Source organism: Hypanus sabinus, chromosome 8, assembly GCF_030144855.1.
Source record: "Hypanus sabinus isolate sHypSab1 chromosome 8, sHypSab1.hap1, whole genome shotgun sequence".
Taxonomy (NCBI): Eukaryota; Metazoa; Chordata; class Chondrichthyes; order Myliobatiformes; family Dasyatidae; genus Hypanus; species Hypanus sabinus.
The window spans coordinates 122,966,184-122,991,068 of NC_082713.1; the positions used below are offsets into that span (position 1 = coordinate 122,966,184).

A 24,885-nucleotide genomic window follows, 5' to 3' on the forward strand; every position below is an offset into this window, starting at 1 on the left:
CCATTCTTATTGTACAAGGGGACTGTCAGGAATCTTTAACATCAGTGTAGAGGTGGTTCCTGAGCCTGTTTGGTGTGATTGGTGGTAATCGAATCTAACAGGATTGCTAGGTTGGAACACACTGGGCATCAGGGAGGGGTCCCTGACCTGAAATGCTAACTGCTTCTCTCTCCACAGTTGCTGTCTGACCTGTTGAGTTCCTCCAGCATTTTATGTTTATTGCTCTGAACTTCCAGTGTCTGCAGAATTTCATGTTTAAGCTAAGGGAAGGGCAGTGTTTGAGAGCTTTTGGTGTGGACACAGGTATCTGTTGTGCATGAAACACTCAGTATGGTTAATGGCGTAACAATGGGAATCTGCATGTCAATATTGGAGGCTCTCACCCTGTAATTAAACAAGGGATTACAGCACTCCCCAGGAACAGGAAGAATACTGCCCGTTGTTCAGGCCAGATTCCCGAGTGTCACCCAAGACTTTCTCAAACTTGAATGAGCATTGGTTGTCAAGGCAATAACTTCCTGTTTGACATTGTACACAAATTGCTCAGCCAGTAAAGTAACAGGGTGTAGTTGAACGAGAGTGAGGGAGAAGTGGAAAGGGTGGTGGAGGGAGAGGCAGTGTTGGAGAGGCCAGAGACGAGGCCTGAGGTTCTCCTGTCCCGGACCTTCTGCAAAGGGTGTCTTTAAAGTCACAGTCATAATTGTCGCTGGAACCAGGAGTTGAATGTGGTTTAAGGAGAGGCTGACACGTGCAGTCTGGGTGGCACCCTCCTGTTGGGATGTTGAGTGCCAATCATCGACAGGCTCTGCTCCGGGGGAAGAGTGTCAGCCTTCCAGTGGACAAGTCCAATGTGGTCCGGGTGTTCATCAGCTCCACTTTCACAGGTCAGGTATTTTGCACCGCTCGCACCTCCCGTTCTTGGTGGCTGAAGCTAACCAGGACCATCATCTGTTGAGCCATTGTGGGGGCAATCTTCCACTCTCTCCACTTCTACCTCCCTCTAACCTGGCCAATTAGGAAGGCCTGCATTCCTTCAATCTTTCTCCCTCCCCCCATTCCATTTTTCTTTTCTACCTTTCCCTACTTCCACCTCCTCTTTCATGAGACCATAAGACATAGAAGCAGAATTAAGCCATTCAGCCCATCAAGTCTGCTCCACCATTCAATTATGGATGATTTATAATCCCTCTCAACCTCATTCTCCTGACTTCTCCCCATAATCTTTGACGCCCTTACTAATCAAGAACCTATCAACTCCACTTTAAATATCCCAATCATTTGGCCTCAGCAACCATCTGTGGCAATAATTCCAGATTCACCATCCTCTGGCTAAGGAAATTCCTCCTCATCTCTGTTCTAAAGGAATGTCCTTTTATTCCAGAGTTGTGCTCTCTGGCCTTCAACTCCTCCTATATAGGAACCATCCTCTCCACATCCTCTCTATGCCTTTCAATATTCGATAGGTTTCAATGAGATCACTCCCCATTTTTCTAAACTCCGGTGAATATAGGCCCAGAGCTATTAAAAAGCTCCTTAAATGTTAACCCTTTCATTCCTGGGATAATTCTTGTGAACTTATTCTTGACCCCCTTCAATGCCTCTTCATCCATCCTATTTCCCAATCTCCTCCCTCCATTTCAGCCTTCCTTCTTCCTCCCTTTCCCTCCTATGCCCTCAGTTCTTGGGCCCTCAGCATTTATCTGTCCAGCCTGCTAAAAATCTTGATTTCTTACAGTTACCCCTCATTCTTGTAACCTATACCAACACACTTACCCCCTCTCCCCAACCCTTCCTTTATGCCTTTTCCCTATCCCATTCCTGCCTTCTTTCTCCTCCCGTTGTCTTCCCCTCCTTCAGCCCTTCCCTCTCTTTTCATCCCCTTAATCTTCAGATACATTCTTCTTGATCAGGTTACATCTCCCCATTCCCTCTCAATCTTTTCCTTTTCCATCTTCCCTTTCCCTCCTTTCCATCTTCCTTGTCTCACCTTCCTTTCTCTCATTCCCCTCTTCCTCCTTCCACTACTCCTTCCTCCCATCTTTTCCCCACCTCTAATCTACCTTGTGCCCTACCTTTCTCTCCCATCTCACCCGGGGCCCTTGCTGGCTACAGGTCTGTGAGATGAGGAGGAACTGCTTTTCCCAAGGAGTGGGAAGATTTTCCCAATCTGTGGAATTCTCTGCCCAATGAAGCAGTGGAGGCTACCTCAGTAAATATATTTAAGACAAGGTTGGATAGATTTTTGCACAGTAGGGGAATTAAGGGTTATGGGGAAAAGGCAAGCAGGTGAAGATGAGTCCATGGCCAGAGTAGCCATGAGCTTATTGAATCAGGCTCAATGACCCAGATGACCTACTCCTGCTCCTATTTCTTATGTTTGGTTGGACTTTTCCCAACCAAAGACTGGGTCAGGCCCAGAAACTGCAAGGTGGTAAACATGATAGGTTGTAAGCTGAAGTTCAGTTTACGTACTGCAGAGGAACCCTTTTCTTTCCTGCTCTGCTAACCCCGATGGGAATTCCCAGTGTGATCAGGTACTCCCATGTTTTCCAGATATGTGCATGGAACGCGACGCTCTCCTCGATAAAGCCTATCCAGAGGTTCAGGCTTTCTGCCAGAAACTGGGACTGATTTTTGAGGTGAGCTCAGGGACAAGGGATTGAGGGCAGCTCTGTTCCCATGGAAAAGGGTAATCTCCTTGGGAAGGAGTGATCTGAGGGAGGAATGGTAAGTGTGAGGGGACAAATCAAAGGGAGGATGTATAACAAGACCTGGGGAACATGGGATGGCATAAGCCTGACAGGAAATGTGTGGCGGTGTACAAGTGTGACCAGGAAGGGCATGTGACATGGGGTGGGGGGGGGGAAGAGTGTGATAAAGTAGGACAGGGTGCCGGTTGTAATGAGTAGCTAAGTGGCAGGAAGGGACAAGTGAAAGCTGGGGGCATTGGGTGTCAAAACTGGGAGATGAAGATAGGAGGTCAAACATTGGTGGGGTAGGAAGTCCAATATGGCTCACTTGACAGCTTAAAAATACAAATAAAGATTATCTTTATTTGTCACACTTACATTGAAACACACAATGAAATGTCTGTTTGTGTCAAATCAAATCAGCAAGGATTGTATGGAGCAGTCCACAAGCTTCCAGTGCCAACATATCATGTCTACAACTCACCAAGCCTAACCATGCATCTTTGGAATGTAGAGGAAATTGGAGCACTCAGAGGAAACCCACGCAGACATGGCAAGAACATAAAGTCCCTTTACAGACAGCAGCAGGAATCAAACCCCCAATTTTACAGCCAGTGTTGTAAAGTGTCACACTACCATGCAACTTCTTGGCAAGGCATCTTAGGAAGGAGGGCAGCCTTCTACTGCTGCTTTACTTGAATCCCAGGAAATTTCCTTTAAAGGTGGTGGGGGTCAGCAAATTCCAGGATGACCTCTTTAATTCCTCTAAGGATTTTAATATTCTGCCTGGTGGCACTAATTAAAGCCTGAACTCAGCCAATGCGAGGTTCCATAACAGGACCCCAATGCGCCTTGGTTCAACCAAGAATGGTGTGCATTAGAGTTGGGTTACTGTCACAATTCAAGATTTAATTATTTGACACAAACGCCTGTTCCTCGGGAAGAGGATTACAATTCCATCGCTCATCCACCACCCTCACCCCAAGGCACTGGATAAACACCGTAACCTGTTTGTCCATCTAACTTTCCCAGGTAGTTGACATGCGCTGGGGAGTCCCAGATACACTGACAGCTGACCACATGAGCACAGAGATGTGCCTGAGAGAGATTGAATCCTGCCAGAAAGTATCAGTGGGACCCACATTTATCGTAAGTTTTAAAAAATTTCCCATTATTTTCCTTCCTGCTTCTTGACAATGCCACTGGTGTTTTTATGAGGACATCCATCGTGGATACTACTGGAATAATTACTCTCTTATCTGGAACTGGTAGGCTCTTGTTGGCAGTCGCTATGGTTACCGGCCCATCCCTCGTGTTATAGAAGAAAAGGAATTTGAGGTGCTACTGATGAAGCACTCTTCAGATTCCAGTTCCTGCAAGCTCCTTCAGGATTGGTTCTGGAAAGATGAGAATGCCATCCCTCCCATTTACATCCTTCAGCCAATCACCACACACCTACCATACTACAGTGATACAAGCCCAGCCAACCGGGAGCAACATGAGAAGGAGGTGCTCGCCTGGTCCAAGGTGGAGGAACAAATCACAGCTCTCCTTCGGACAGCAGCCTCCCAGGCAGCAGAGGAGGGCCTCATCAAGAAGGAGGCGAAGCACAAGTACTTCAAGTCAGGTGAGCTGCTCCACCCCCAGCCCCTCTGTCTCCCCCCTCACCTTGGTTCCATCTGCCCCCAAACAGGCACAAGGTCAGATTGCGCTGAGCTCACTAACTCTGGACAGCAATAGTTCCCTTTAGGTTGACAATGGCACCATCTTTTGAAGATGTTCTTGATGGTGGGAAGGCTTGTGCCCATGATGGATCTGGCTGAGTCTACAACCCATTGTAACACACACAAAATATTGGAGGAACTTAGCAAGTCAGACAGCATCTATGGAAATTAATAAACAGTGAATGTTTCAGGCCAAGATCCTTCTTCAGGACTGGAAAGGAAGGGGAGTAAACAGGTGGGAGGAGGGGAAAGAGCATAACTAGAAGGTGATAGATGAAGCCAAATGGGTAGGAAAAGTAAGGGGCCGGAGAGGAGGAATCCGATAGGAGAGCAGGGTGAACCATAGGAGAAAGGGATGGAATAGGGGACCCAGGGGAAGTGAGCAGAGGTAAGAGGCCAGAGTGGGGAGTAGAACAAGAGGAAGAAGAGTGGGGAATGGAAAATTTGTTTTACCTGGAGAAATCAATATTCATGCCATTGGGTTGGAGGCTACCCAGACAGAATATAAGGTGTTGCTCCCCTGCATGGACGGTGCCCACACTGTGGTGCAAGAGTAGGCCATGGACTGACATATCACAGGAATGGGAATAGGGATTAAAATGTTTGATCACTGGGAAGGCCTCCTTTTGGCAGATAGAGCAGAGGTGCTTGACTAAGCTTACCTCCAGTTTACAGCGGGCCTCACCAATGTAGAGGATGCTGCCCCGGGAGCACCAGACCTGCATTTGCTTTCAATCCTGTGATTTGCTGCCTCCATACCAGCTGGTGATGCAGCCAGTCCTGACATCCATTGCAACTTGCCAGTGTTTTTGGTGGCATAACAAATCTCTTCAAACCCCTAATGAAGTATAGCCACTGAGAGGCCTGCTTCGTCACCCTTGTTCTGCAATGCTGGTCTGGGTTCCAGCTCCTGATTGCTGGGTTGATTCACAGTTAAAAGAGGAAGGGGAGAGGAGAGGGGGAGGGTGGGGAGAGCAGTGGAGCAGGTGAGGGGGGTGGGGGGGGGGAGAGACAGGGGGATACGGGAAGAGGGAGGGGAGGTTGCACAAAAACAAGCCCTTCAGTTCATCAAAGCAGTGCTGATCATCTACTACCCCTTTTTACACAAATCCTACAGATTATCACACTTTATTCTCTCCACATTCTTATCAAGTGCCCCCAGATTCTACCCTCCACACAGGGGCAATTTACAGTGGCTGGTTAAACTACCAACCAGCAGGCCTTTGGGATGTGGGAGGAAAGCGGAAAGCAGAAAATGTGCAAGCTCCACACAGATATGGTCCAAGATCAGGACGGACTCAAGTCCTGGGTACCGTGAGGCAGCAATTCTTTTAGCTGCACCATCCTATCATCTTTAATAATGTTGTTCTTCAGTATCAGCGTGCCCCGTAGCTTCATTGACCCAAGTTCGATCCTGACTTCGGGTGCTGTCTGTGTGGAGTTTGCACATACTCCCTGTGATGACGTATGTTTACTCTGGTGCTCTGCTCTCCTCCCATATCCCAAAAATGTGCAAAATGTGTGGTTAATTGGCCCCTAGTGTGTCAGTGAGGGGATGGAGTTGGAGGATTGTTTGGAATGCAGGGAGGATAAAATGAGATTGGTGTGGGTTTAGTATAAGTGGTAGATGGTCAGCATGGACTCAGTGGGCCAAAGGGCCTGTTTCTGCACTACATGACACCTTAACTTAATAGATGCAGACACACAGTTCACAGAATTAATGAATTTAAAGTGCAGCCCATTAAAGGAAAATTAGAATCTTCATGTAACTCAAGGGGTCCCAACCCAGGTCCACAGAACACTTAGTTAATGGTAAGGCTCCATTGCATAAAAAAGGTTGGGAATCCCTGATAAATGGATGATACCTTTCTCTGGCTGCCGTTCCTATGATAGTGAGTTTGCAAACCATGAGAAGATCAAGCCATGATTTCATGGGGGTCATGATATTAGCACCCTATGTGATGCCTGTCTCCCTTGGATGGACAACTGTTTACAATTCAGAAGTACAAAGTAAACTTATACCAACATATGTATATGTTACCATATACTACTCTGAGATTCATTATCTTACAGGCACTTACAGGAAAAAAGAATGCAATAGGATTTACAAACTTTACAGATACAAAGACTGACAAACAATTAATGCACAAAAGAAGACTAACTGTGCAAATAAAACTAATACTGAGAACATGAGTTGTCCTTGAAAGTGAGTCTGTAGATCACAGAATCATTTCAGAGGAGTGGGGAGTGAAGTTATCCACAGTGGTCCAGGAGTCTGATGGCTGTAGGGTAATAACTCTTCCTGAGCCTGGTGGAGTGCTGTACCTCCTGCCTGATGGAGGTAGCAAGAAGAGAGTATAGTCTGGATGGTGGAAGTCTTTAATAGTGGACGCTGCTTTCTAGTGGCAGTTCTCCTTGTAAAAATACTCAAGGGTGGGGGGGGGGGGGGCTCTGCATGTGATGGACTGTGTTGTTTCCACCACTTACTGTGGCCTTTTCCATTTCTGGGCATTGGCATTTCCATTCTAGGAAATTTTACAACCACTTGAATGCACTTATTGGCCAGTACAATGGACATCTGGTGGGAAAATGTCAGGTGTCTGTAGATCTACAAATATAACACAAACATAGAAACATAGAAAATAGGTGCAGGAGTAGGCCATTCAGCCCTTCGAGCCTGCACCGCCATTCAGTATGATCATGGCTCATCATCCAACTCAGAACCATGTACCTGCTTTCTCTCCATATCCTCTGATGTCTTTAGCCACAACGGCCATATCTAACTTCCTCTTAAATATAGCCAATGAACCGACCTTAACTGTTTCCTGTGGCAGAGAATTCCACAGATTCACCACTCTCTGTGTGAAGAAGTTTTTCTTCATCTCGGTCCTAAAAGGCTTCCCCTTTATCCTTAAACTGTGACCCCTCATTCTGGACTTCCCCAACATTGGAAGCAATCTTCCTGCATCTAGCCTGTCCAATCCCTTTAGAATTTTATATGTTTCAATAAGATCCCCCCTCAATCTTCAAAATTCCAATGAGTATAAGCCTAGTCGATCCAGTCTTTCTTCATTTGAAAGTCCTGCCATCCCAGGGATCAATCTGGTGAACCTTCTCTGTACTCCCTCTATAGCAAGAAAGTCTTTCCTCAGATTAGGGGACCAAAACTGCACAAAATATTCTAGGTGCGATCTCACCAAGGCCTTGTACAACTGCAGTAGAACCTCCCTGCTCCTGTACTCAAATCCTTTTGCTATGAATGCCAACATACCATTTGCCTTTTTCACCGCCTGCTGTACCTGCATGCCCACCTTCAATGACTGGTGTACAATGACACCCAGGTCTCGTTGCACCTCCCCTTTTCCTAATCGGCCACCATTCAGATAATAATCTGTTTTCCTTCCTGTTCTTGCAACCAAAGTGGATAACCTCACATTTATCCACATTAAATTGCATCTGCCATGAATTTGCCCACTCACCTAACCTATTCAAGTCACCCTGCATCCTCTTCACAGCTAACTCCGCCGCCCAGCTTCATGTCATGCGGTACCCCACTAGTCACTGCCTGCCATTCTGAAAAGGTCCTGTTTATTCCCACTCTTTGCTTCCTGTCTGTCAACCAATTCTCTATCCACATCAATGCTATGCCCCCAATACCATGTGCTTGAAGTTTGCACACTAATCTCCTGTGTGGGACCTTGTCAAAAACTTTTTGAAAATCTAAATATACCACATCAACTGGCTCTCCCCTATCCACTCTTCTAGTTACATCTTCAAAAAATTCTATAAGATTCGTCAGACATGATTTTCCTTTCACGAATCCATGCTGACTTTGTCCGATGATTTCACCTCTTTCCAAATGTGCTGTTATCACATCTTTGATAACCGACTCTAGCATTTTCTCCACCACCGATGTCAGACTAACCGGTCTATAATTCCCTGGTTTCTCTCTCCCTTTTTTAAAAAGTGGGGTTACATTAGCCACCCTCCAATCCTCAAGAACTAATCCAGAATCTGAGGAGTTTTGAAAAATTATCACTAATGCATCCACTATTTCTTGGGCTACTTCCTTAAGCACTCTGGGATGCAGACCATCTGGCCCTGGGGATTTATCTGCCTTTAATCCCTTCAATTTACCTAACACCACTTCCCTACTAACATGTATTTCCCTCAGTTCCTCCATCTCACTAGACCCTCGGTCACATACTATTTCCGGAACATTATTTATGTCCTCCTTAGTGAAGACAGAACCAAAGTAGTTATTCAATTGGTCTGCCTTGTCTTTGTTCCCTATGATCAATTCACCTGTTTCTGACTGTAAAGGACCTACATTTGTCTTGACCAATCTTTTTCTTTTCATGTATCTATAAAAGCTTTTACAGTCAGTTTTTATGTTCCCTGCCAGCTTTCTCTCATAATCTTTTTTCCCTTTCCTAATTAAGCCCTTTGTCCTCCTCTGCTGGTCTCTGAATTTCTCCCAGTCCTCAGGTGTGCCGCTTTTTTTCGCTAATTTATATGTTTCTTGTTTGGACTTGATGAACCCTTTGGTGAATGTGCCCTGTACACTATGCCCTGGGTTGACCGAACCAAATTGTGGCTACACTTGTAATAGTCAAGTTGTCCTCTGTGTTGCAGTCACCGAATGGGAGATTGACTATGGCCTCCGGGAAACAAAACAAGGAGATGTGTGCTCCTCGGTCTTCATCCGAAACATCCCCAACATGCTGGATCAATGTGACAGGCAGCAAGTGCACAAATTTGTTGATGTCACCAGCAATGGGAGCATCGACAGAGAGGCTCAGGAACTTCTCACCAGTCTAAAGACCGAGATTGTTAGCAAGCATTCAAAGACTCTCCGTGTGCACCAAGTGAAGTGGCCAAGTGGAGTGCTGGACGTATGGAGCCAAGACCATGCTGCTTACCTCCAGAATCTGTGTCAGACATTTGTTGAGGACATGAAACAGCAGATTGTCAGGAGGATTGCTGATCGGCAAAAAGCTCAGGATGAGATGGGTTGGCTGTTTGATGAGCTGTGTCACCACATGTCCCTTTGTCACAAGAAACGCAGCATCTTCTGTGGCCGTGTCGAGCTCATCACCAACATTTGTCAAAGTATCGAACTGAAGAACAACTGCACCCATACGCCGCTGATTATCTATGGCCCTTCAGGGACTGGGAAGACAGCCGTCATGTCTAAACTTGCCGAGGATGTTGGGAAATGTCTCAGCAGTGGGACGGTGGTAGTTACTAGACTTCTGGGCACGTCACCACTAAGCTCTGAAATTCATACTGTGCTGAAAAGTGTCTGTTTCCAAGTGTGCCTTGCCTTTGGGCTAAAACCTCCTTTGATGCACATTGTTAATTCTTACAATGAGCTGGTCCAATTCTTTCACAGACTTCTGAACATAGTGTCCAAGAAGAACAAGGCACCCTTGGTCCTCATCCTTGATTCTCTGGACCAATTATCTCCCAATGATGGTGCACATAGGCTACACTGGCTGCCAAAAGAATGTCCACCAAAGGTCCACCTTATCGTCTCTACCTTACCTGAGGAATACAATATCTTAAATGTTCTACAAGGAGCCATACCAAGCCAGGAGTGTTATTTTCAGGTGGAGCCGCTGTCCCATGAACACGGACAGCAAGCAATTGCCATGCTGATGTCAACGGTGAGGAGGAAGCTCACCAAACATCAGCAGGAGCTGATTCTCAACAGCTTCATGCATTGTGGGCAGCCTCTCATGCTCAAGCTGTGCTTTGATGAAGCCAAGCGATGGAGCTCCTGTGTCCTGGAATCCGAGCTGTGTGTGGCCAAAGGCACCAGGGAGGCCGTGCGTTTCCTGTATGCACGGCTGGAAAAGAAGCATGGCCGGACCTTCGTGTCACATGCTCTGGGGTACATCGCCTGCTCCAGGTTGGTCTGACTTCACCCCTTTTCAGGACAAGGGTCTCTGATAGAGTTACAGTATGTGCAAAATTCTAAGGCACATGTAAAAAAATTCTGTAAGTGAAGATGCTTTCAAACATAATGAAATATAAAGTTTCTAGATATCAAAACATCTACTGTAAAGAGCAGTAAAAAGTAAAAAAAAAACTAAATGAAATCAATATTTGGTGTGATCACCTTTTGCCTTTAAAACTGCATCAATTCTGTACACTGTTGCAGTTTTATGAGAAAATCGGCAGGTAGGTTGTTCCAAACATCTTGAGGAAGTTGCCACAGTTTTGCTGCAGACTTTGGCTGTCTCACTTGCTTGTGAATCTCCGGGTAATCCTAGACAGCCTTAGTAATATTGAAATCAGGGCTCTGTAGAGGTCATACCATCTGAAACCAATTAAAAAAAAAATTGAATGCCTAAGACATTTGCACAGTACTGTATGTAAAGTTATTAGAGGCATAGATGATGTAGAAATCTTTTTCCCATGAAAGGGATAATGAAAACAAGCTTAAAACAAAAGGAAGGAGTTTTTAAAGAGGGTGTGAGGAATTTGTTTCTTTGCACAGGGAATTTTTTTTTATTTGAAACATGTTGCCAGAGGAGATGGTGGAATTTAGAAACACCTAAATATACACAATGCATAGAAGAATACATGCCTGGTACAGGATTAGTGTAAATGGGCAAAAATCTTAGTATGGACATAGTGGGTCAAAGAACGTTTCCCCTGCTGGATAACTCTGATACTAAGAAGTTAGAGCTACTGTTAAATGACAGCTCCCAACCATAGAACACAGGACAGTACAGGATAGGAACAGGCCCTTCAGCCCACAGTATCTATGCTGCGCATGATGCCAATTTAAATAAGTCCCTTCTGTCTGTACATAATTCATATCACTCTATTCTCTGCTTCATCATGTACCTATCTAAAGGCCTCTTAAACATAACTGCTGTATCACCTTCCACTAAAAATATACTTGCTCTGAACATCTGCTTTCAACTTTTCCCCCTCACCTTAACTGCCTGTCCTCTATCACTTGACTATTCTACCCTGGGAGAAAGATTGTCACTCTCTACTTGTCACAATTCGATAAATGTACTAGATCTCCCCTCAGACTCTGTCGACAGAAGGGACAAAAGAGTGGAGAATCCTTGAGGAAGTTCCAGCTAGTCACACTGGTACAATAAACCAGGATACTTCTACAGCAGGCAACCATTCTCTGTGTGTGGCCCACATTGTATCTGGTATGAGTGCACTGATTGGAATAACTTTATTCATGTAAATGCACTGACTCACCTTGACATTAGTGCCCACTTTCAGTCAGACATAGAGTTATTGAGTACTACAGCATAAAAACAGGCTCTTTGGCCCATCTCGGCTGTGCAAAATGTTATTCTGCCTAGTTCCATCGATCTGTACCAAGACCGTAGTCCCTTCCATTCTCAAACTTATCCAAACTTGAATTTGAATCTGCATCCACCACTTCTTCTGGCAGTTCACTCTGCAGATGCATCACTCTCTGAGTGAAGTAGTTCCCTGTCAGGTACCCCTTAAATTTTTTTTTAAACTTTCACCCTTAACCTATGACCTCTAGTTCTAGTCACACCCAACCTCAGTGAAAGCCAGCTTGTATTAATCATATCTATACCCCTCATAATTTTGTATACTTCTATCAAATATCCACCCCCCCATTCTCCAACTATATTCTAGGAAATGTAGTCCAAACCTATTCAACATTTCCCTATAACTCAAATTCTCAACCCCAGCAACATCCTTGTAAATTTTTACTGTTCTCCTTCAGTCTTATTGATATCTTACCTGTAGTTAGGTGACCTGCACATAATACTCTGAATTTAACCTCACCAATGTCTTATACAACTTCAATGTCTTATACAACATTGCAACTCCTGTGCCCCACTTTTTGGCCAATGTGCCAAAAGCTCTTTTCACAAAGCTATCTATCTGTATTCCCACTTTCAAAGAATTATCATTCTGTATTCCCAGATCCCTCAGCACTACATCCTTCAGGTATTCCTCTGCCAGCACAGAATTGTTCCCTCTTTGAGTGTGTGATGACGGTTAAGTAATCCCACAACATTCTCCCACCATAACTAACAGGAGGTTCAGAGTGGTCCCTAAAACTCCACATGGTCTGCCCTTGGTAATGCTGTCACCTCCAAGACAGATTAGAATTTGAGCTCCAGCCCAGAGACCTGATTTCAGTTATCACAAATAGTGAGGCAGTGCTGAGCTTTGGGAGATGTTGTCTTTAGATTAGAGCATTACATTGCAATAAAAGACTCCACAAGTGCATCAGAACAGCTGGTACTTCTATCCAAAGTTTATTTTCTCAACAACATCACTCAGGATGGGCAATCTAGTTACACTGTTGCAATACAATAGTTATTTAACTACCAATGATAGTTTCATCATACAATGGGCAGCACAGAAATGTAGTGACTAATGTAACAGCTACTACTGAGCCAGCTGTAAGATTGAGGTTTAATTCCCACCGCTGTCTGTGAGGAGTTTGTACATTCTCCCTTGTGAATGCATGGATTTCCTCCGGATGCTCTGTTTCTTTCCCCCAACATTCCAAAGATGAACAGTTAGAGTTAGAAGGCCAAGCCGTGCTCTCTTCTTGCTTTTGCCATCGGGAAGGAGATACATATAGTAGCCTTAAGTCCCTAGTACAGTACATAGTAAAAATGAGACAACGTTTTTTGGGACCATGGTGTTACATGACACAGTACAAAAACTAGACTGATCTACGTAAAAAAACAACACAGAGAGAAAAAAAACTACACTAGACTACAGACCTACCCAGGACATCACCATAAGGTTCAGGAACAGTTATTACCCTTCAGCCATCAGTCTCCTGAACCTGTGTGGATAACTTTACTCATCTCAACAGTGAACTGTTTCTACATCTATGGATTCACTTTCAAGGACTCCACAACTCATGTCCTCAGTATTATTTATTTATTTATTATTTTTTATTTGCACAATTTGTCTTTTGCACATGGGTTGTTTGTCAGTGTGTGAAGTTTTTCATTGATTCTATAGTATTTCTTTATTTTACTGTGAGTGTAGGCAAAAGAATGAATCTCAAGGTAGTATATGGTGACATGTATGTATTTTGATAATACATTTACTTTGGTGCCTAAAGAGTGGTGACACTTGTAGTCTACCTAGTCAATACTGGTTGATTTGATTTGACACATATGATGCATTTCACTTTGTGTTTCAAATTAAGCTAATGTTTTAGGAAAGAGCATTTACGGCTTCATTAACATATCATTTCATTATAATTTTGCACATTCAATCAACCATTGCTTCATTCAAATGAAAACTATTATGGTCTCTCACTCTAACCTGTCCCCCTTTACAGCTGCCAACCTTGCTTCCATAAGTCCAAGGTGCCAGACCAGTATGATATTGCTACATTTCACTACCAGGTATTTCTGGACTCTGAAGCCCCAATAGACTAATACTGCTCACTGTTCCAGAGTTAGCCCGCAGTACGAGGGTAGCCCTCAGCAGCTCTTCTGCATGCTCCCTTCTTAAACCTGATTCTACCTCCCGCACCTTCAGATCTGACAAGAGAAGCAGATAAGAGACCAAAGTTGAACGTTTATGCTGTTTCCTCAGCCCGTCAAAGCCACATCCTTTTGGGGTTCCCCCACACAAGTCATATTTCTCCTTTATCTTTCTCACACTGCTGCCTTGTCTCCTCACTCCTATTCTTAGTGACCACCTGGCTACCCCCGTCTTGTTAACAACAATATGGGCGGCCTGCCCACAAATATAAACTCCCTCTCTAAACTACTCACAGCACCATTTTCCTCAAAGAAAGGCCCTTTTTTCCTGCCAGCTGCACACTTTTCCCTCTTCTTGGTTATTGACTGGGTAATTGCCTTCAAAATCCATGCAGAACTTTCCGTTAATTCTCAGTTTCAATTCTTCCAATCAGGATCTCATCTCTGTCCCAGTACCAAAACAATTTGCACAAATGTCATTGATAATGTTCTGACTGACTGTAGTTATCTCTTCTTTGTCATCCTCTCTAATTTCTCTGCAATCCTTAACTCAACAAACCTTCCATCATGTTCTCCACCATCATCCCACTGGATGAGATCACTCTAACCAGATTCCATTCTATTTAATCCAGTCATAACACCCAAAAAAATCACTGGCTCCCTTTCCCATACCAAAACTTCCAGTATCTTCTGTGGGTCCATTTTTGAGCCACTCTCATCTCTCATTTTCATCTCTCTTTCTCCCCATTTCTATCTATCTCTGTCTCTGTCAGTATCTCCCCTGCCCCCACTCTCTTTCTATATATATCTTTCTCACTTTATCTGCCTGTATCTCTCTGTCTCCCTCTATCTCTGTCTGAATCTCTATCTATCTCTGTTTCCCTCACCCTCTCATTTTCCCAAAGCCTTACCACCCTCTGCATGTCAAAGTTCAGAAAGCTGCTATATTCATCACTTCCTGGATGCAGCTCCATCAACGTTTAAATCACCACTTCCTTTGTGACTTATCCACCACCCTGATCACTCATTCCCACAGCAGCAGTGACTTCAGGGTCACCTATAAGTTACTCTGCAGTTACTTCCTAAGCGATTCCAGTAGCAGCTCCCTGACCCATGACCTCTTCCTTTGAGAAGGTGAATTGGAGCACTGCCAGCTCCTGGTTTCTCTCCAAGAAACATACCATCAACAGCATTCCATGTTTCATTTTACTAAATCCTGAACTCCTAATGCAACATTACTGAGACATGGGACAGGGGTATTCTCACAGAAAGATTCCTGGGCTTCACAGGGTCAACTTACTACTTTTGCAAGGGCTATTACCAATCCTGGCCAGCAATGCCCACATCCACTAAATTAACAAAGCACATAGCTTCAGTGAAAGCATGTGATCTTCATTCATTTTCGATTCAGCATTACAGCACATTATTATTTTTATAAAGGTTAGCCTTTCTGTCACATGCACATCAGAACATAGCGAAATATGTTGTTTATTGTAAATATTAGTGAGGATTATACTGGTCAGCCCGCAAGTGTTGGCACACATCTGACCCCAATGTAGCATGCCCACAATTCACTAATCCTAACGCATCTCTGGAATGTGAGAAGTAGCTGGAGGAAACCCACATGGTCATGGGGTAAAAGTACAAACCCATTACAGGCAGTGGCAGGAATTGGCAGGAACAGATCACAGTAGAGCGATGCAATAACCACTAAGTTACCGTGACACCCATTATTTTTCAATCTTGTACAGTGGAGTATGCTTTATTTCCGGTCTTGTGTGTTTTCTACAGAAAGGTGTGTTACAGTGCTGTGTGGTAATATTGCAGGAGTGGGCTCTCTGAGGCTGAACTGAAGGAGATCCTTTCACTGGACGATGAGGTTCTTGGCGACATCTATCAATACTGGTCACCTCCAAACAAAGATATCATCTGCCTCCCTCCTTTGCTGTGGACACGTCTTCGATATGACATTGGGGAATACCTGGTGGAGAGACAAGCTGATGGGTTCCCAGTTCTTCACTTTTATCATAGGTAAATCTTTGACTCTCATTCCCGTAGCTCCTGCTCTTAAACTTCCCACCTTTGGAGTTCTTGCTCTTGAAACCAGTTTGCTGTAAACTAAACACAAGAGCTTCTGTAAATTCTGGAAATCAGGAGCAACACATACACACACTGGAGGAACTCATCAAATTAGGAGAATAAACAGTTCAGGACAAGACCCTTCATCAGGACTGGAAAGGAAGGGGGTAGAATAAGAAGATGAGGGGAGGGGACAGAGTACAAACTGGCAGATGGTGAGACCATGTGAGGTGGGTAGGGCAGAGGAGGTGAAGTAAGAAGCTGGGAGATGATAGGTGGAAGCAGTAAAGGACTGAAGAAAATGAAATCTGATAGGAGAGGATAGTGGACCACAGAAGAAATGAGAGGAGGAGGTGTACCAGAGGGAGATGAGGAAAAGAGAAGGGATGAGAATGGAATCTGAATGGGGAATGAAAAAAACAGACTTGAATTTAAATTACTTGAATTTAGAGAAATCAATGTTCATGCCATTAGATTGGAGGCTACCTAGAAAGAATATGAGGTGCTGGCCATCTAAACTGCGTTTAGCCTCATTGTGGCAATAGAGAAGGCTATGGACAGACATATCAGAACAGGAAAGGGAAGTCAAATTGAAATGAATAGCCACCAGGAGATCCTGCCTTTGCCACAGACAGAGTGAAGGTGCTTGACAAAGCGGTCCCCCAATCTATACAGGTGCCCCCTACTTTTTACAAAGGTACAGCGTTCCTATGAAACCTTTTCTAAGCCAAAATGGCATAAAGCGAAGAACCATTAATTTACATGGGAAACATTTTCGTAAAAGTGAAAATCCTCTTTGTAATCCCAAAACAGGTTACTAATGTAGGTATTTTGTAAAAGCGAAGTGGCGTAAAGCGAACATTCGTAAAGCAAGGTACATCTGTATTGGGTCTGAATGATGTGGATGAAGATGCAAGCAATACAATAAATGATCCTGCCAAAGGGTCTTGGCCCAAAATGTCAACTGTACATTTTTTTCCACAAATGCCACCTGGCCTGCTGAGTTCCTCTATGTGGATTGCTTGGATTTCCAGCATCTGCAGATTTTCTCTTGTTTACAATAAATGGCCCTGACAGACACACAGGTAAAGTTTTATCTCACCAATTTTCAGCCTGTATGGTGGTGAGGAAGGAAGTGAAGAGACAGCTTGCTGGAAGTGCCTGGAGGGATATCTGCAGGGAATGATCCCAATGGATATTGGAGGAGAGTAGGGATGTTTCAGATACTTCATGTACAAGTCACATGGAGATGGCAGAGTTGCCAACCTGTGCACTCAGTACGTCCATGCTAGTACACAAGATATCTGGCCTACCAAACAGATTTGGGGGGCACTATCCTTGTGTGAATCTTGTCCAGAGAGGTCCCCACTGAATCTGGGTCATGTTTCTCATATCTCGAGTATCCTTACAACAAAAAAGGCCCATCAAGACAATGCCTGGTCTATACACACTCCTATTAATCCTACCTACCTCACTCATTTCCCTGTAGCCTACTGTCTCTCTCACATACCCATTCATTTGCCATCCTCCTACATGAGGGCCAATTTATAGTGGTCAATCAACAACCAGCTTGTACGTCTATGAGACAAGGGGGGGGGGAACTGGAGCATCTAGAGAAGTAGCATACAGTCCCAGGAAGTAGGTACAAACTCCGCAGAGACAGTACCTAAGGGTTAGGATTGAATCCAGGCTGCAGGAGCTACGAGGGCCTGTTTTCCATCCTGTTTAACTCCATGTACACTGTATATTCTTGTTCATTTGGAACTCTGACTGAAAACCAACAGTTGTTCCAGCAACTGTTGCTGAAAGGGCTGCCTGGTTAGTTTAAACATACAATGTGCCAGCTAGGGGTGTAGAGACCCAGGGCTCTAGAGGCTAAATCCAAGTTGCTGGAGACTTTAATTGGGCTACAGAATTATCACTTGGGCTGTTAGATCTTTGCTATGCAGCCACTGGGAAAAGTACAACTCCTATACTGCATAATTACCAGCACAGTCCGAGGATGTGCTGGGGCAGCCCACAAGAGTCGTTGGTATCCACATAGCATGCCCACAACTTATTAACCCCTACTAACCCATATACTGTGAGAGGAAGTCAGAGTACCCAGAAGAAACCCAGGTGGTCATGGGGAGAACTTATGTACCAACTCCCTACAGACAGTGATAGGAATTGAATCCATGTCACTGGTACTGTAAAGTGTTATACTAACTGCTATGCTACTGTGCTGCCCACTATCTCATGTTAATTTACGGTGTTGGAGGTACACAGCAGGTCAGGCAGCATTCATGGAAATGAACAAAGTTTTGGGCTGAGACCCTGCTTCAGAGCCCAAAACATCGACTGTTTGTTCATTTCCATGGGTGCTGCCTGATCTGCTGTGTGTCTCCAGCATTTTGTGTGCATTGCTTTGGATTTCCCGCAGCCGCAGAATTTCTCGTGTTTATAATTTATTATACCATGCACTATATTGCTCCCACAAAACAACAAATTTCATGACATACTGTATGTCAGCGATTCTGACTCTGAGATCTCCATCCACAAACTCTTGTTCTGGCTGGACAGGTACAGGACTCTGTCAGCCATGAACTTCACAATACTCCACATGAGAGAAACAGCTCCGTGCCATTTCCTTTCCTGTCGGCAGCTCACCATTACACCAGGTGAGTCAACAAAGTTGTGTGCGCAGAGAGCATAGTACTTAGACTGGAGAGCTTGAGTTGTAAGGAGAGGCTGGAGAGGCTAATCGGTTTCTCTTGAAGCAGTGAAGGCTGAGGGGTGAGTTTACAGGGGTTTATAGGATCATGATGGACACAGATAAGTTGAAAGGTTACTGTGTCATCACCAATTAACCAGACTCTGAAAACTCAAGATTGTACTGCTACAAAAAGCACAAATTTCATGACATATGTGAGTGATGATAAACCTGATTCTGATATGGGTTTCTATTGTGGACTGAGAGTTGGAAAGGGGCAGGGAGGGGAGGTAGCAGGAAACACTAGAGAGACATTCTGTAATGATCAATAAACCAATTGTTTGGAATCAAATGACCTTGTCTGGTGTCTCAGGGATGAGTGTGCCTGCACCCACACCACACCCCACTTCTGGCACTCCTCTGCTACCTGTTCACACTACCTCTGCGGCACTCCACCTCACCATTCCCAATATCTTTTGTTCCCTTCAGATTTACAAATTCACTCCCCACTCCACATTGACAAATACAGTACAATATGCAAAATTACTACATTTCTGTGCAAAAGTCTCAGGCACTTTTGCTATATATGTGCCTAAGACTTTTGCACAGTACTGTATGTTCAAATTCCTTACTTGCTAAATCAATCATCATTCACAATACAGGTGTTAAAAGTCAATAGAAACTTCAGTCAAACAGCTGATGATACCTTGAAGTTTGTAAATTAATTGGCCCTTAGTTGATATGTGGTCCTTGAATCCTTCTGTTACATTCTTATCTTGTCCCTGTATGACAAATGGCTCCAGACCTCTGCTGTGCAAAGGGAAACTTGCTCTTTAAAGAACTTTCTGAAGAAACTCTTCTTTAAAGAGCTTTCTTGCCCCTGGACATTATCTTACCCCTTTCTGTGCTGCAACTTCCACAACTGTCTTTTTCCCAGGTTTGGAGAGTCTAAAACTAGAAGGCACAGGTTTAACATGAGAGGGAAAATATTTAAAGGGGTTTGGTGAGGCAAGGTTTATTTTACTCAGAGGGATAAGGATTGAGCTACCAGATAAAATGGTAGAAGTGATTACAATTACTGCATTTAAAAGTCATATTTGGACAGGTACCTGGAAGGAAAAGGTTTAGAGGGATTTGAGCCAAATGCTGGCAAATGGACACGGTAGTGTTACATAGAACATAGAACAATACAGCACAGTACAGGCCATTCGGACCACGAAGTTGTGCCGATCCTTAAACCCTGCCTCCTGTATAAACCCCCACCTTAAATTCCTCCATATACCTGTCTAGTAGTCTCTTAAATTTCACTAGTGTATCTGCCTCCACCACTGACTCAGGCAGTGCATTCCATGCACCAACCACTCTCTGAGTAAAAAAGCTTCCTCTAATATCCCCCTTGAACCTCCCTCCCCCTACCTTAAAGCCATGTCCTCTTGTATTGAGCAGTGGTGCCTTGGGGAAGAGGCGCTGGCTGTCCACTATCTATTCCTCTTAATATCTTACGATTACGGTTAGCACCCCACTTTACAGAGCCAGCTGTATGGCCAGGGTTCAATTCTCACTGCTGTCTGTAAGGAGTTCCAGCTAGCACAACACTTTACAGAGTTGAATTCAGGGTTGAATTCCTGCCACTATCTGTACGGAAAATGTAGTTTCGTCCTACATTCAAACAGTGCACATTCAAACTGCCGCAGTGCACAGGGGGAAGGCTGCTGAGGGATAACCAAGGTCTCTGTCCATTCCACCATGATCCATTGAAATGCTAGAGCAGGAGACATAGCAGTGTCTTCAGCTGGGTGTTGTGGAACTCTCAGGATGCCCTGAAGTACTCTGAACACCTTGTCATCACCTGCTGCCTGCTCCCTAGACTGGACATAATAGTACTCCAACTGTTATCTGAAGGCTTCCAACTGCCAGAGAAAGAAACGGTGTAGAAGTCCAGAGAGGATTGTGTCAACAGATAGTATTGAAGAGAGAAGACCCCTAAACCTACCCAGATATTCCCATACACTGTCATTGGTTCACCTTGTTAGCTTCTAGCTTGTTACCTCCACCATCTGAGCCAATAATAGTCCATCCTCATACCCATGGTTTTGACTTTGACTGAGGAGCTCAGTCAGATGCATCTGCATCATGTGCTGGAGACATCAGATTTAGGTTCAGGTTTATTCATCACATTTATATTGAAGCGTACAATGAAGTGTGTCATTTGTGTCCACAGCCAACACACCCAAGTATGCGCTGGCCATAGCCCACAAGTGCAGTCATCTATTCTGGTGTCAACACAGCATGCCTACAATGCTCAGCAGAACACAAAACACAACAAAACAGAACATACCAAGCATCAGTAATGAAACAAGTCTTATTTCTCATTCCCTCTCCTCCTCACCCATCCACCCAGGCAAATGCACAGTCCTCTAACCCTAGGACAAGCTGTCTTATTAGAACTCTGGCCTCCAATGGACTCATGAATTCGCAGACTCTAGGCTCCCTGCTTTTCCAACAGACTCACAGACCCAGGTTCCAGCCTTCAGCACGACTTCCAGTACTGAAGTGAACCCTTTAAGGTATCTGTATTCAAGAGGTGGAGGAGAGCAAATCCATCAGACAAAGACTTCCCTCAGCTGCACACAGAATGGTGACTGCAGAGGCGATGACCTTGCTTTCATACATAGGTGAAACAGGCAGACTGCAGCAATGATTCTGAGTGCTTCTGGATACAGATTTCAATAAAGCACAAGAATCATGAAAGGTTCTTCCAATTCTAAGACATGAAAATATCTGGGCTCAGCAATTGGCAGACTCAGAGTCCAACATAGGGCTGCTGGAAATGTTAGGTTTACAGGGCCCTGTGCAAGATGCAAGTTTATTTATCACATGTAATGCGTTGTCTGCATTAACACCCAACATAACGTGGGGGGGGGGGGGGAGCCGCAAGTGTTGCCACACATTCTGACACCAAATAGCATGTGCCCATAATGCTTGGCAGAACAACGCAGAACACAACAAGCGACAAAAGAACTACAGCAAAATAAAACGAGCCCTCCTACTTCCCATCCACACCCACACAGTCAAAACTGCAGACTCGAGTCAAAGAGAGTTGTTCCTGGCACCAGTCAGTTTCCGTAAGGTTGCTGTTGGAGAAGTGGTGGAAGCAGATACATTGTGGTGTTTATGGCACATGAATATTGCAGGAAATATAGGTATATGCATATGTTGGCAGAAGGGATTTGTTTAATTTAACTTGATGTTCGCACAGATATCATGGGTTGAAGGGTCTGTTCCTGTGCTGAATTGTTCTACGTTCCATGCATCGCCTGATTTCCCAGCACACAGTAGCTTGGATTCCCTCCTACAATCCTACCTTCTGCAAAATTATTGGCTTGTCCTTGCCTATTCTGTACTGAATTGTTCTGAAGTTACAGCTCAGAACGGTCCAGTTTTATACAGTTATTGATCCTAATACAGCTATTGGTAAATTGATTTATTATTATTGTCTTGTACTGAGGGACAGTGAAAAACTGTATGGCATGCTATCTATACAGATCATTTCATGATCTATGCTATGTCTACATCTCTCTGCAGTTTCTCATGGTCTAGGACATAGCATTTGGCAACCCAAACCATGATGCATTTGGATATGATGCTTTCTATGGTGCATCAATAAGAATAGGTGAAGATCAAAGAGACATGAGAAATTTCTTTAGCCTCCTGAGGAGATAGGGGTGTTGCTGTGCTTTCTTAGTGATAGTGTCCATTTTACACCGAACAGGCAGTGGGCGCACAGCCATTCCATGTCAAAAGCAAGCAACGAAACAAATAACTGCAAGTGCTAGAAATGTGAAATAAAAACACAAGACCCTGTAAATATACAGTGGAGAGAGAAAAAGAGTGTTCAAATTTCAAGTCAGCGATTTTCTTCAAAACTTGCACTCTATAAGAACCATTCACAGGCCCTTGGTGTTTGTGAACCATGAGCCTGCTGAATGCATGTGGCCTTCCTGACAATGTGTTATCTTTCTTAGATCATCTGAAAAAGTGAGTTATGCAGCACAGAAACAGGCCCTTCAGCCCAACTATCCATGTCTACCCATGCTAATCCTATTTGCCCACATTAGGCCAGGATTTCTCAGCTCTATCTAAAAAATGAGTTTCCTTATTCTGAAACTCAACCAGACAACATACTAAATTTATGGAGTACCTCTTGGCCAGCACTGCATCTTCCCTTAAGACTCCCTCTTCAAGTCCTGCAGGTCCTTTCTCCAACCTGACCATCCAGCGCCATTGCCTCCCCCGTATCACAAAGATCTGTGGGAACAGGTAATGGGCAGCTTCCTGAGACCCAGCCTCAGAGAATGTCAACCACTTCCAGGCTGGTGATTATGTGGGCAATGCTTTATAACCTGTGCGCTGAAGGCATTCCTGCTTTTCATCTGAAAACCCTCATGTGGACACGTTGCTATGGTGAAATGAACTCCAGGTCAGTGGTGAGAGATCTCCATTATCTTCCCATACTTCCATACCCATGTCACTGTCAAGAGGAAAAAAGTGTGGACACTTTTGCACAAACCCAACTCTCACCAGACTAGACACCAATTTGATGGCAATTCCATCACCCAGTTGGTTAGAAAGGTGAACGAAACAGAACCCCATGAATGCACTTGATTTACCTTCTTCTGTCTTCACAACCAAAAATCTTTTGGCAGCCTGAGGTATCCAGGGTGGGATTGATCTGAGAGCTGGTGACAGAGAAACCCTATTGTCCCTCACTAAGCCACTCCAGATGAAGGGAACAACAGAAAATGCTGAACATACTCAACATAGAACATAGAATACTACAGCACAGTACATGCTCTTCAGCCCAAGGTGTTGTGCCGACCCTTTAACCTACACCAAGACCAATTTAATTCTTCCCTCCTACATAGCCTTCCACTTTACAATCATCAATGTATCTATCTGAGTATCCAAAGAGAACATTGACCACTGAAGCACAGTACAGGCCCTTCAGCCTACGATGTTGTGCTGGCCTTTAAACCTACTCTGAGTTCAATCTAACCCCTCCCTCCAAGATAGCTTTTCACTTTTCCATCATCCATTTTCTTATCTTAAATGTCCCTAATGTATCTACCTCTAAAACTATCGCTGACAGGGCATTCCATAAACTCACCACTCTCTGTGTAAAAATCTTACCTCTGACATCCTCCCCTCTATTTTCCTCCAAACACCTTAAAATTATCCCTTCTCGTATTAGCTGTTTCTGCCTTGGGAAAAGTCTCTTGGTGTGCACTCAATTTATTCCTGTTATCACTGTGAATACCTCTAGCAAATCAGCTCTTATCCTCCTTCACTCCAAAGAAAAGAAGCCCTAGCATACTCAGCCTTTTCTCATAAGACATGCACATCAGACAGCATTTGATAGAAGGTCATCAGCTCAACATATTAACCTTTTTTCTCTCCCCACATATGCCACCTGACCTGCTGGGTCATTAGAACTCCAATTGGAGTCATGCCACCAGCAGTGGCTGGAAGGGGTGGAGTCCTAGCACTCCCCCATCATCCATGTGTAGCTCTTCTGGGCAAAAGGGCTGAAGGGTGGAGCAGCCCAGGGCAACCAACTGGAAGAAGTGCAAAGATTACAGAGGTGTTAATGTTTCAGCATGTGTCTGTGGCCACAGGAGGGGACACTACCTCCACTCCAAACTGAATTTGTCCTTGATGCACATTTGTAGTTACACATCAGCCACCGACCTTGCAAAGAAACAGAATGGCTCCACTTACAGGGATTGACCAGCATCGCTGATAGTGTGGAGGGCAAACAGTCTGGGTGGCTGCCTTGCAGGGCAGCTCCATTCAGTCAGCGAACATAAACCTTGGCTTGCGGCCACTTCTTAGTCCCATTCCCCAGCTGTCCCACACTTGAACAGAGGCCAGTCCGAGGTCTTGACAGTAAATTTGTAGTTTTTTTTAAGCATTCGCTCAGCCTTTCTAAGGGAAGCATGGTATCATAGCAGTCAGCGTAAGGTCACACATTCTGGTGACAACACAGCCTATGTCCGCAATGGTCAAGAGAACACAGAGCACAACAAGCAACAAAACGACAACAGCAAAACAAGCCTTGTTCCTTCCTTCCTCCCACCCACCCACCCACAGACACTTTCTTCTCACCACAAGACAGGCCACGTTCTTTGGCCTCCAGCAGACTCCAATTTGGCCTTGGACACGCA

At 44.5% G+C, this 24,885-nt stretch overlaps 1 protein-coding gene across 1 annotated transcript in view; it reads left to right on the forward strand.

The window, feature by feature from the left end:
* Positions 1 to 778: 778 nt before the first annotated feature.
* The window catches only part of nwd1 (NACHT and WD repeat domain containing 1), an 85,298-nt gene continuing 61,191 nt past the window's right edge, over positions 779 to 24,885 (forward strand). The window contains exons 1-6 of the mRNA XM_059977735.1: positions 779 to 884; positions 2,554 to 2,639; positions 3,723 to 3,839; positions 3,963 to 4,317; positions 9,050 to 10,328; positions 15,718 to 15,921. Of these exons, the coding sequence (XP_059833718.1) occupies positions 779 to 884; positions 2,554 to 2,639; positions 3,723 to 3,839; positions 3,963 to 4,317; positions 9,050 to 10,328; positions 15,718 to 15,921 (2,147 nt within the window). The remainder of the gene's footprint in view (positions 885 to 2,553; positions 2,640 to 3,722; positions 3,840 to 3,962; positions 4,318 to 9,049; positions 10,329 to 15,717; positions 15,922 to 24,885) is intronic.